At 40.1% G+C, this 11,460-nt stretch overlaps 1 protein-coding gene and 1 long non-coding RNA gene across 3 annotated transcripts; one reads left to right on the plus strand and one right to left on the minus strand.

Annotated features, from left to right (window-relative positions):
* Positions 1–382: 382 nt before the first annotated feature.
* Positions 383–3,179, minus strand: LOC139639189 (uncharacterized). Its single transcript, XR_011694852.1, has 4 exons — positions 3,136–3,179; positions 2,518–2,541; positions 1,304–1,347; positions 383–481 (listed from the first exon to the last, which is right to left on the minus strand). It is a non-coding gene; the product is annotated as an uncharacterized lncRNA (long non-coding RNA).
* Positions 3,180–5,570: 2,391 nt separating this feature from the next.
* On the plus strand, positions 5,571–11,460 carry LOC139639191 (secretory phospholipase A2 receptor-like). 2 transcript variants are annotated; one of them, XM_071513273.1, is made up of 6 exons: positions 5,571–5,670; positions 6,091–6,158; positions 7,041–7,424; positions 9,094–9,432; positions 9,562–9,653; positions 10,538–11,460. In XM_071513273.1, the coding sequence occupies exons 2-6, from the start codon at positions 6,122–6,124 to the stop codon at positions 10,670–10,672; spliced, it is 987 nt and encodes a 328-aa protein (XP_071369374.1). In that variant the 5' UTR covers positions 5,571–5,670; positions 6,091–6,121; the 3' UTR covers positions 10,673–11,460. The 2 variants fall into 2 exon arrangements, with proteins under 2 accessions (XP_071369374.1, XP_071369373.1); XM_071513272.1 differs by having other exon boundaries at positions 9,094–9,653.

The raw sequence follows: 11,460 nt of genomic DNA on the forward strand, positions 1-11,460 counted from the left end.
GAAACTTACAATGAGAAGGGCATGTAGCCACTGATGAGCATATTTTCTGTTACAGGTACTGCACCTGTGCCCCTTATGTTACGGCTCTCGACTAACCACCAGGCTACCCACCCTTTCTTCTTACCATCCCTCTTCTATAATCATCATTAATCATCATCCTAACAGCCTTCATATTTACCCCCCCCCCCCCCCCCCAATCCATCAATTCAGTACCCCAATTCACCCTCCCCTCTTTCTATCCTTCCTCGCATCAGTACACGATTGTTTAAGAACCACCTTTCCTTCTATACCTGTTTTTTTTCCTCTTACCCTCCCTTCTCCTCCTCATCCCATCCTTCTTTACATTATTTTTTTTTTCCAAATCCCTCCATCAATTCATTACCCTGCTGGAGCCTCCGGAGCTCCCTCCCAGCCGGAGGTTGTTGTAGGCCAGATGGCTGTAAGGGTTGTAGCCCACAAACCCTGGGGTGGAAGGCATTTGCTGATGGAAGACAAATGAGACAAAACACGAATGAGAAATGGCTCACAAACAAGAGGAGGAAGAGGGATAAACATAAATAAGTGAAAAAGGAAAAAACAACATGAATATAGATTTTTTTTTTTTGGCTTGTTTGTAATGGTGTCCCAACATGGAGTCATCATGCAAGGCAAAAAAGGCAACTAGCTGGCTGGCATTCAGGACAAGTGCACAACATGTGAATGTCGCATGAACAGGACTGCCTGTGCCATGCTATGAAGCACAAGCTGCATTTAATAACCGTGTGACATTTGATCCAACTGCGCCATTCATTTCAATCTCAAGTCTACACAATGTTGTGCCCTGCTACTGAATGTAAGCCTGGTGAATTCAAAAGCATTAAAAGCAAGCATGTTGTTTCAACTAGCCTACATACACGCCTTCTAACATTATACATGCTAATCTTTGATATCAAGAGATTCAGAATTTCCAAGAGACTTGTGTTTCTCTGCAGCAATAATACTTCCTAAAAGCACATGAGGCAAACTGACCCTGTCTACACGACACCTCTAGTAATAATGTTAAAAAAGTGGTGGTATGGCAGTAAAATGGAAGGAATATGCAGGAGTGAGAGGGATGATGGAGGGCTGAGCAAGATTTGTATTGACCTCAGTGTGTTCAGAAAGAAAGAAAGAAAAGGAGAATGAAAGCAATATAAGATGCAGAGAAAGAGGAAGAAAGAAAGATAGAAAGAAACCAACAGTGTACAGACCTAACATGGCTCTCGAGCCACTGAACAGTAAATGCTAAGATGGAGACTCTTGAGTAGCAGAGTAGTATACTTACCGTTGTGGGGGCAGGGGGAGGGGGAGGGGCGTAGGATGGCCGTTCTGTGCAAGAAAAAAAAACAAACAAAAAAAAAACAGTTGTCGGTTGAATTTCAGAACGAGTCGCTGACATGCTTTGGGTATATTTTAATTATCTCAAGGTGTCCATTCCCTGCTACACGTTTCCTTGATCACAGCCAGTGTTGTAGTGTTATTAAGTGGGGGGAGCTGCTGTTTGATAATCAGAGCAGAAACGTGCGGTATACGAATGCATGAACACAGTGGAACTACAATTAGATTAATGTGGGTGAAGCCGCGCTCTCATTCAGCCGACCTGCTGAGGGTGAGCAGAGTACAGTTGCTAAAGAGTTCAGAGTTTCCCACTACAGTCAATCAACTAAAAAACTTGGAACTAAAAAGTGAGGGAGCACCACTTCCCTGAGCTCCCCTCTACTACATCCCGATCACAACAGAAAAAAGGTACAGGGCTCTCTCTTTCCAGACAGGCCGCAAAGTCATATGTGGATGTGACGAGGTCAACAACTTCAGAGTTTGATTCCAAAATGTTTTGTTCACCATTCAAAACAAGGTGCCACATACCTCTGAAGCATATAGACTGTCTGTGGACCTTCACTGACAACATAGGCCAGTAAGTCTTTACAAAATGGAAACATCTATATATTTTGAACAAAGTGGAATACACACCAATGCTAGTGAGGTGCAGGCTGGCAGATCAAAGCTAGGGAAAGAAGAGTCAGCTGCAAACCCAAAGCTCTGATGCAAAATAAGCTGTATTATTTCATTTCCACCAACATTTCAGAGGGCAAGTCCAGCTGACTCCTCTTCTTTTCCTAGCTTGAAACCAACATAGCTGCTGAAACGTTGGTGAAAGTAAAATAATGCAGCCTAGTGTGCGACTGACTCCCCCCTCCCCATCAACTCCCCCTCTAACACCTGTATGTTTGACATCAGGGACATTTTCCCCAAAATAATGGATAATGTGCATTTAGGAACGAAAGCCTTAAAATGACACTGCAGCTGTTTTCCAAACCTGGATAAATAGATAAACAGATAACCTCTGATCATCTGGAAATGTTACATTTGCAACTCATCGACATACGGTCTGTGCATTAGGGTTAAGGTTGGGTTAAGGATAAGTCAACAAAAAGAGCATTTAGTTTAGTCTATAAGCTTCTGTTAGTATTTTGCAGATGACATTGCATGTTTACTTACTTGACATCGTGGTCGGAGGTTGGACTAGGGATAAGAAAAAATAACACGTTAGAAAACATTCGGCCACAACAAGTTAGTACAACTACCCATTGCTGTTATGAACCGTTTGGAAGACGAAGCAGAAGGAAGAAACCGGCAAATGACTCAATTACAGGATAACGTTTATCACATTGAATGACTAGCCTAGCTAACAACGCTAAGCCAAGCTAGCTTCGTCGGCGCGGCCTTCTAGCCAAAGCTACTAACACAAAGAGACCATTTGCCTGATAGTGATGTTACAGCTGACATTTAACTCTATCGATTTCAGAGAAATGTAGTTCCAAAAAGACAGCTAACACAACAGACACCTTCTCAGTCCAGCCAAGCCTTCTTAATTAACGTATGCAACGTTTGCAGGATGTTTGAGTAAAGCTAGCTTGGTGAAGCCAGCCTAAAGACTGAATTGCCAACTGCCGCTACACACACGAGCGATATTAACGAGGTTAGCTGGTAGTAATCGAAATAAATTTCAAACCACCTTTGCAGGGAAGTTACGTTGCTGTCTGGCTAGTAAAAATGTGTAGCTAATATCCCAGTAATTTCAAAAGATTCTGTTAAAAACAATGTCAATGCACTCACTCAACCCTCCTTTGTTCCCTCGACACGGACGCGCTTGTTCGCACCAAGGAGGTTTGCACTTTGCACACAGTACTTCCGGGTTGCCAGGTCTTTTTCTATTATCCTCCTATTTATTCTCCTATTTTGTTGCACTGCTAACAGTCATTTTATCAGGGATAAAAGCAGGTTAGGCCTACATGTCAAAAATGTATTTGAGTTCTGAGTTTAATGTCAGAATTACGTAAAACGATCAGGGCTGTAGATGAAACATTTATTTGAGCTTTGAAATTAATCTCAGAATTCTGAAAATAAAGTCTGAAAACTCATAATTGTGACTTTAAACCGAGAATTCTGACCTTAAAGGTAGCAAATGTCTGTTCTATTTTGTCATTCATTATTAATTAAATTGTGACAGGTTTGGTGTAAATTGTAAACAAGATGGAGTTAAAACCCTGTTTACACTGCCGTTTCAAGACAAAACACAGTGTTACAAAATATCCTCTTGTGACTGTTTTGAGATATGAAAATGGTGTATTGACAATCACAGCGTTTTCAAACCTGTCATGGAGCATAGATACACCAATAAGATAAGTGGTTTGACACATTTCAGAGATTCAAACTCTTTTTTTCAAGGATTGGAGACATCCCTGATTATAGAGATTCAATCGACTGCACAGCGTTTCAAGACACGTAAAACTTGGAACTGTAAAACCTAGTAAGGTGTTTCGAAAGCTTATTTTCCTCAACTGGAAACACCACTTAGGTGTTTTGATACCTTACTTTGAAGGACTCCGTGGTGTTTATCCTTTGCAGTAACCCAACAGCTAAGGGCCGGTCACCCTCAGTCTTCTCTTAGATGAATTCAGTTATGAAGGGACTACTGGTTCACTGTTCACTGGAAAGACGAAATCGATCAGGAAGAATGAGTTTGAGTCTCACAGCTCATTTCTGTCCTCTCCGTTTCTACCTTCTGCCCCTCTGGTGGAGCATCATGCTGCTCTGCCCTCCTCATTCAATAGTGCATTTGTTGGCACAGAAGTATAACAAAGGAAGTGATCATGTGTAAATTGATTTGGAATTGGAAATGGCTTTGTTAGATGAGGAAGAAGAGCTAATTTGTCTATCGTTATATACAAGAATGGCGTGGGGTTATGAATGGGCCACGCCTCAAAGTGTGCTACAAGTGCAAAACCCTATTCAATTTCAATGGGGAAAACAAAAAGTCGACATTTTCTGCGGTTGCTTTTCTGTGTTCTAATAATTGATGTGAAATGTATAATTACGGTATTAATTGCCCATAACATTTTCACGTCTGTCAAACAACTGCATGATCATAACAATTTAATTACCTGGAAGTCACAAAGTACTAACAAGCTAGCAAACCTCCGAACTCTGTGCAAGAGACCACGCTGTTGTTTGACAACCGTGAAAAGGTAACAACAAATTATTTACATCATATACACTTTACATAAATTGTTATAACACAGAAAAAGCAACCACAGAAAATGTTGATTTATTGTTTTGCCCACAGAAACAGAATAGGGTTTCGCACTTGTACCGCACTTTGTAGGCGCAGTCTTTTTGCTGCGTCATCGTCATTCTTATCTATTGACGATGGTCTGTGAGACCACTGAGCAGGCCGAGGCAGGAGGAGTGGGAATGCGAGAGATGGATGAAGAAATGCACTTCAGATATTTTCAGATGTCAGTGAGTAGATTTGATGATTTGGTACATCGCTCGTGCCTGTTCATCTCACACCTGTCTACTCACCCTGCTCCCACTGATTTCACCCAGAGGCTAGCGATCACTATCACCATAAGCAAAAATTGTGCAAAAATTCCCAAAATTTATATGACCAAAAAAAAATCCAAATTGGGCATTTCATTAGTTATTGAAACTGAAATATTTGGTTCAATGTTCAAGCCCTTCTTATGTAAAATGAAAGGGCGCAATTTAAAGAAGCTCTCTTATAAATTGAAGGGGAAAATGGACTCAACTTTCAAAACGCTCTGTGTGTCTGTAGACTCATACATACAGTATATATTGAAAACATTTAAAACTGGGTAGAGCTCCGAAACACTCACTTTAGTATTCATTTGCCATATTTTGTGTTTCAAAACCCAACTATAGTGTTTAAAGTTCTCCAAAACACTGATATTAGTGTTTAAACATGAACACCCCAAACTCCAATCCCAGTGTTTTAATGGCTGTGTAAAACTCCTTATCGTGTTTGAGAGCCTGATAACTGCTGTCTCCTTACTCCAGACTCCAGGTGGTGCAATGCAAATAATATGTTTATCAATGTTTTTGCATCTGTCCTATACAAATGAAACAAGCACAAATACAAATTGAGGAAGGTGATCAAGGACACTGAGGCCAAACATCTCTGAGGTTGTCTGGTTACATGGAAATCAACACTGATCAGACCTGCGCTCACTATACACTTAACATTACACTGATCCATCCACACTGCCAAGTCAGTGTTGTAGGACTGCAAGTGAGGAGGGAGAGAAAGACTGAGTGACAGACAACATTTCTCCCTCTTACACAAGAAAAGTAAGGCATCATTTATTTGAAATACTGTATTTCTGTCAGCTAAAGAGCGTTTGAATTTTATTTGATTCTAATGATAACTGTGCCTGTATAATGAGGAAATGGTTCAATGAAATTAGGTTTGATAAGAAAAAAGGGACAGTACTCGCTGTAGGTGCAACACTACTTATGGAAAAAAGATTACTCTTTCAATTGCAATCAATTCAATCCAAAGCAAATCATTTGTGTCCAAAGACCTTTTCTCAGTGGCATCTATCTACTATATCTATATCTATATCTACAGTATATCTATATCTATATATATGCACATTACATATAACAACCAAACAGTAAATACAAATACCTGTGCATTTATTGTGCTTAGTAAACAAAGTGACACTGATTCTGTCATGTAATCACGTTCTCATCAATTATCTCTCACAGAGCGGTGCTGGGGAGCTGCACAGTCAGTGTCATGGAAGGGAAGACTCTCATTATCATTGTCTTATCCGGTTAGTGTGATTTGATGGTCATTTTGATTCTAAAGAAGTTAGAATGTTTCACACTGAATTTACTTCACGGAAGAGGCAATGTACAAACCAAGAACATAAAAAGTAATAGGTGATGCTGGGCTTGAGGCGCCAATGACCCAGTAGGAGGGAGATAGCATGAACCTCCCGGAAAAACACGACTTGCTGTCAGGTGAAAAGGAGCGGCTGGCGACTCCACTTATATCAGAGGAGACACTCTCCCCAGCCAACAGGGGGACCGTGGAGCACATCGGGAATTGGCAACAACAAAATGAGAAAGAGGAAAAAGGGGGGAAATAAAAATTGACAAAGGCCACACCCATACCAATCACAACAAAACTCCACATTTTGTCTCATACTAGGACCTAAAGCCTGCATGTGCACCAATTTTTGGAAATTCCACTAATCCCACTAAGAGATACAATTTTTTTGGCCATTATAAAGCCCCCTACAGGTCAATTTTAATATCCTTGTGTACTTGGTTCTGTATGTATATGAAACATATGTAAGTTTTTGTGAAGATTGAACAAACCCTTTGTCAAGTTCATTGGTTGATGGCAGCCATGTTGTTTATCTGATAGATAATTTATGTATCTATTTCCTCTAAGAATTTATACCAAATTTGGTGTTGACAGGTGAAACACTGAAAAATCCTTAGGGGAAAAAAAACAGTTTTTCAAAAAAGTTGACAAAGGCCATGTCCAAATACACCGATCACAACCAAACACACTTTGACTCATTAGAATCTAATTATAGTAAAGTGTTTCCGCTGTATACATACATTCAATGCTCTGTATGGAGGAGTCATTGTATTAACTGAGTTCACTAAATGCATCAAATTGAATGTCTTTATTGCTGTGGCAGGACTGTGCGCCCTCCCCTCATGTTTTCCTCGTCAGTACCACCTTGTTGAAGACTCAAAGATCTGGACTGAAGCCCAGAGCTACTGCAGGGAGAAGTTCACTGACCTGGCCACCGTAGACAACCAGGAAGATGTGGCCAAGCTGAATGACATCATAGGCAGATATCATAATGGTAAAGTGTGGATAGGACTGTATGATGACATTAACAGTTGGAGGTGGTCTCTGGAAAAGGAGGGTTACTATGGTGAAGGAGAGGCTGAGTTCAGGAAGTGGCGCGTTAACGAACCCGGTCACTACTCCACTGAGAACTGTGCCGCTGTGAACCGGGCTGGGAAATGGTGGGATGATGATTGCAGCAAAAGAAAACAAATCATCTGCTACGACGGTAAGAAGAAAACAACAACAACAACATGAACAATAATAATAATATTAATAATAAGTGTGGTTTATAGGTGCTTGGGTGGAGGGGTGGGGTGGAGGGTATGAATGATTGGAATGAATGAAAACTTCACCTATTAACAGTGTTGCAACTAAAAGAAGCGCTGAGCGGGCGTCCTGGTGGCTCAGTGGTGCATAATGTAACTGTGACGTCCGGGCATGTCATCCCCCTCTCTCTCTCCCCAGTCTTTCCTGTCTCTCTTCACTACAAACTGTAATAGAGGCAAAAATACCCCCAATATTTGCTTGAGATAATGATGTCAAACCTGGGGCCAGTTGCATAGAGACAGACCCAGTCTTAGACTTAAATGTGACCTTAAGTCAAACTTGCTATAGACACTTATATTTACCTGTTCCTACTACTTCTTGATTGCTGTAGATCTCTAACAGGTTGTTTCTGTCTCTAAAGTCTCACTCTTCTTCAGGTTCTTTCCAAACACCAAAGATTTGCCATCCTTTATGAAACAGCTTCAGTATTTAAACTTCCCGCTCTGACAGTTAGGCCGACTCGTTGCCATAACAACAAAATTCTTAACTCAAGATTAGCCAGGGGGAAGGTGGCTAACTTTCCTACCTCAAAATAAGTCAGCTGTAATATTTAACTAACAGACAGTCTTAATTAGCTGAGTCCAACCTGAGAATGTAAGACCAGTCTAAGGCTTAGACTAGTCTTAAAGTAGCTTTATGCAACTGGCCCCAGGAGACCATCATCTTTATATATCTGGTTGAATGGAGATTTTGTCAGTAATGGATGGGTGCAGCAGAATGTCCTCCTGGCGAGAGACTTTAAAAAAACATCAGCCGCCTGATGCAGACTGAGTAAGATGCTCACTTAAAGAAATTATAAAGGAAGCTTCAGGAAGTATTGGTTCTCCCTCAAGTCATAAGCTGTCTTCATATTTACCGCAATAGTTTCATCAGCGCTGTGTTCTTGCCAATAACAAGCTGCTTGTCAGAAAATGTTACTAGTTTTTAGCATCTTTAGTTATTTTGCAACCAACCACTGCTTCAAGTAAATGTTTTCTAAGTGATTACGTAGCGCTCTTCCAATATGGCCAGATCCCCTCCCCCCCCCCCACCTGTGTTCCTCTCCCCCTTTAAGTGTAGAGGCCAGACAGTGTTGGCTAGCTACTATGATTTTTTTTGCCATGCTGGCTTGCATGGCAAAAAAAAATCATAGTAGCTAGCCAACACTGTCTGGCCTCTTAGTTCTTAGAAGTAGAAGATTACAGATATTCCTTCATGGTTATTTTTAGTAAGTAAGTAAGTAAGTCAGTAAGTCAGTAAGTAGTTTTATTTATATAGCACCTTTCACAGGGCAAAGTCCCAAAGTGCTTCACAAGAGTAAAATAGTTCAAATAAAACCAGAAAATAGTAAAAAAAATAAAAAATAAAAAAGGTACAATATAATTGTTTTCTAAGTGATGCATTACTTAGTGATCTTCTTATTTGGTCCCCCTGTCTGTGTCATCTCTGTCAGTGTAGAGGCTACACAGTGTTGGCAAAACTCTTTCAAAAGTAGCATTTTGTAGAAATTCCTTCATGGTCATTGTTGAGTGCAACATCATTGCTGAGACCACAGCATCATGACTTCTGCTAAAAAATATTTTTGTCAGGAGCCATTGAAGCCCAGGACTCTTCCAGATTCGTCTTTGTGAATGAAGCCAAGACCTGGACCGAGGCTCAGAGCTACTGCAGGGAGCGCTACACAGACCTGGCCAGTGTGAAGAACCAAGCCGAGAACGACGAGATGAAGATGATGATACCCCCGGGAAAAGTTGCATGGATCGGCCTGTTCAGAGACTCGTGGAAGTGGTCAGATGGCAGCGGCAAGTCATTCAGTAACTGGAATACTGAAGAACACGGCACAATCGCAAAGTCTTGTGGGTTTGTAAGTTTTGGCAAATGGAAGGTCTGGCCTTGTCGTCAGAAATTTTACTTTGCCTGTTACAGTGGTGAGTTGAGATACAATTACGTTGTTTTAAAAGTCTGTCAATTCAATACTTTTTGGTCACTAGTTTTAATTTTTACAGTTCACTGGATGAAAATGCTAATTTTTAAATGCAAAACTCCTCCCCGAAAAGAACCAGTGAAGAAGCAGGTGGTGAGGGTGAAGATGACTAAAAAGGATTCTTCTGTGAACCTGGAGGATGTGATGGAAGCCATCTTACAGCCGGTAATGATGTTTGAGCATGACACAGAGACTATTTAGGAATTTAGCAATTGTACTTAGGGTAATTTAAGTGAAAACTGCTGAATAAGTGAAGATTTGTATATCAGCAGGGCAAAGCAAGAGCTAGTATTTTCATGTATTTCCATTACACTGATTTTTGTACTTTCATTCCTGGCATACTGCATAAAACTGTATAAACTTGATCTCACTTAAATATGCAGTTAATTAGTTAGTTAGTTAGTTAGTTAGCACTCCAGGTACTGGAAGCCTGCTGTTATAGCAAGTGACTTTATGTTTTGTTCAATAACTCCTGAACCATAAGACAAAGTGTCAAAGACTTTTTTCCGTCAGAGTTCTTGGCTCAAGCCGAATCCATTGCATATGAAGATTTAATTTCCACCATGAGAGTTTTTCCACCATTAAGAATTTAATGCAAACACTTTTTTTTTGCTATTTCTCCCACAGATTTGATCCAATCTGAATTAAATTTTGCTTGCAGCCTATACAGGTTTCCTAGATTACGTTACACATCTTTGAGGAATTTTGCCAGATTTCAGGTTACATCTGCATTAATGCCACTTAATTTACTTTTTGACAAGTCCCTATAGGAATATTCCTGCAGTTCAACATTTCAGATACTTGGGAATAGATATCTAACCTAATATTAATGATATTATCACTCCAACTATAATAAGGTTTTTTAAAGTTGTATAGAATGGGGGGCTTAATATTTCCAATTCTCACTGGTAGCCTATTTCTGGTTCTTTTCATTATGCCCAGTTTCTGCTTGGATTAATCCAAAGATTCAAGTGTGGTGCCACTTTTCAAAATAGTGTCAAAGTGTATTTTAATGCAAAGCAGAAATATAGAGTGTTTCTGTTTCTCAGATAAATCAGAGACTGAAGGACAAGAAACTGAGTGAAGACGTGAAGCTGAGATGGGTGAAGCAGCCTGATGGAAAGATCTTCCACAAGGAAGAAGAGAAGGAGGAGAAGGAGGAGATGAGCTGCAACCTCAAATGATGATTGATATGAATAATTTTATTAATGGTTATGACTTAGCAATACGTCTGGTTTGGTAGATCTTCTTTTATGGCTCACTGCTGCACACGCATTAGACTGCAGACAGGGAGAACATAACCCCCCTTACTGTATAGTACATAAAAGCAGATGTAAACAGGTGGAGCTGGGTGCAGTAAGACTCAGAGAACAGCGGCAGGAGTTGCAGTCTGCACATGGAGCTAAACAGTGAGTGAGTACGAGTCATTTAAATGGTTTGACATTAGGTTGTGTGTGTTTCGACTGGTTCACTTGTAAATGCACGCTCCAATTAGCTGAAGCCAGCTAGAGTTTCCGGACTGACCTCGTCTTACTTTACTAACCTTGTGTAAAAATCACAATAATTATGAATTTTTTTAATATACATTTCGTTTTACTTGAATCACCTTACAATTCTCCAAAAATCACATCACAATCTTCGTGGAGTCTGAGCACACAGGTTGAGGGCCGCTGCTTTATCTCTTCTTCAAAAAAATAGCAGTTTTAGTTTCAGAAAAGTTTGGATTTTTTTGTTTATTTTTTATTTGGTAACAATATTAAGGGTTAAGTTTTGTCTTCAAGAAAATGTTAGTGGTTTTAGTTTCTTAGAAATTTGATGTATTTTGGTTTTGCTCCTGGTGGATTGTCGTAATAGCAGTAGTTCATGATATAAAATGTAATTTTTCAACTTGCTGTCATCGATTTGGGATGCCATTGCTCCGTTCCTGTATTTTCAAAATTACACTGATTGGGCAAAGGGGGCGCTACAACAT

Source organism: Centroberyx affinis, unplaced genomic scaffold, assembly GCF_046629955.1.
Source record: "Centroberyx affinis isolate AG114_WGS23_722 - 3 ecotype Tasmania unplaced genomic scaffold, CSIRO-AGI_Caff_v1 ptg006934l_1, whole genome shotgun sequence".
NCBI lineage: Eukaryota > Metazoa > Chordata > Actinopteri > Beryciformes > Berycidae > Centroberyx > Centroberyx affinis.

Coding starts and splice junctions, on each gene's coding strand:
- LOC139639191 (XM_071513272.1), top strand. CDS start 6,122: ATGGAAGGGAAGACTCTCATTATCATTGTCTTATCCG. Junction 7,425..9,093: donor ACAAATCATCTGCTACGACG/GTAAGAAGAAAA, acceptor TATTTTTGTCAG/GAGCCATTGAAGCCCAGGAC. Junction 9,654..10,537: donor TGGAAGCCATCTTACAGCCG/GTAATGATGTTT, acceptor TCTGTTTCTCAG/ATAAATCAGAGACTGAAGGA.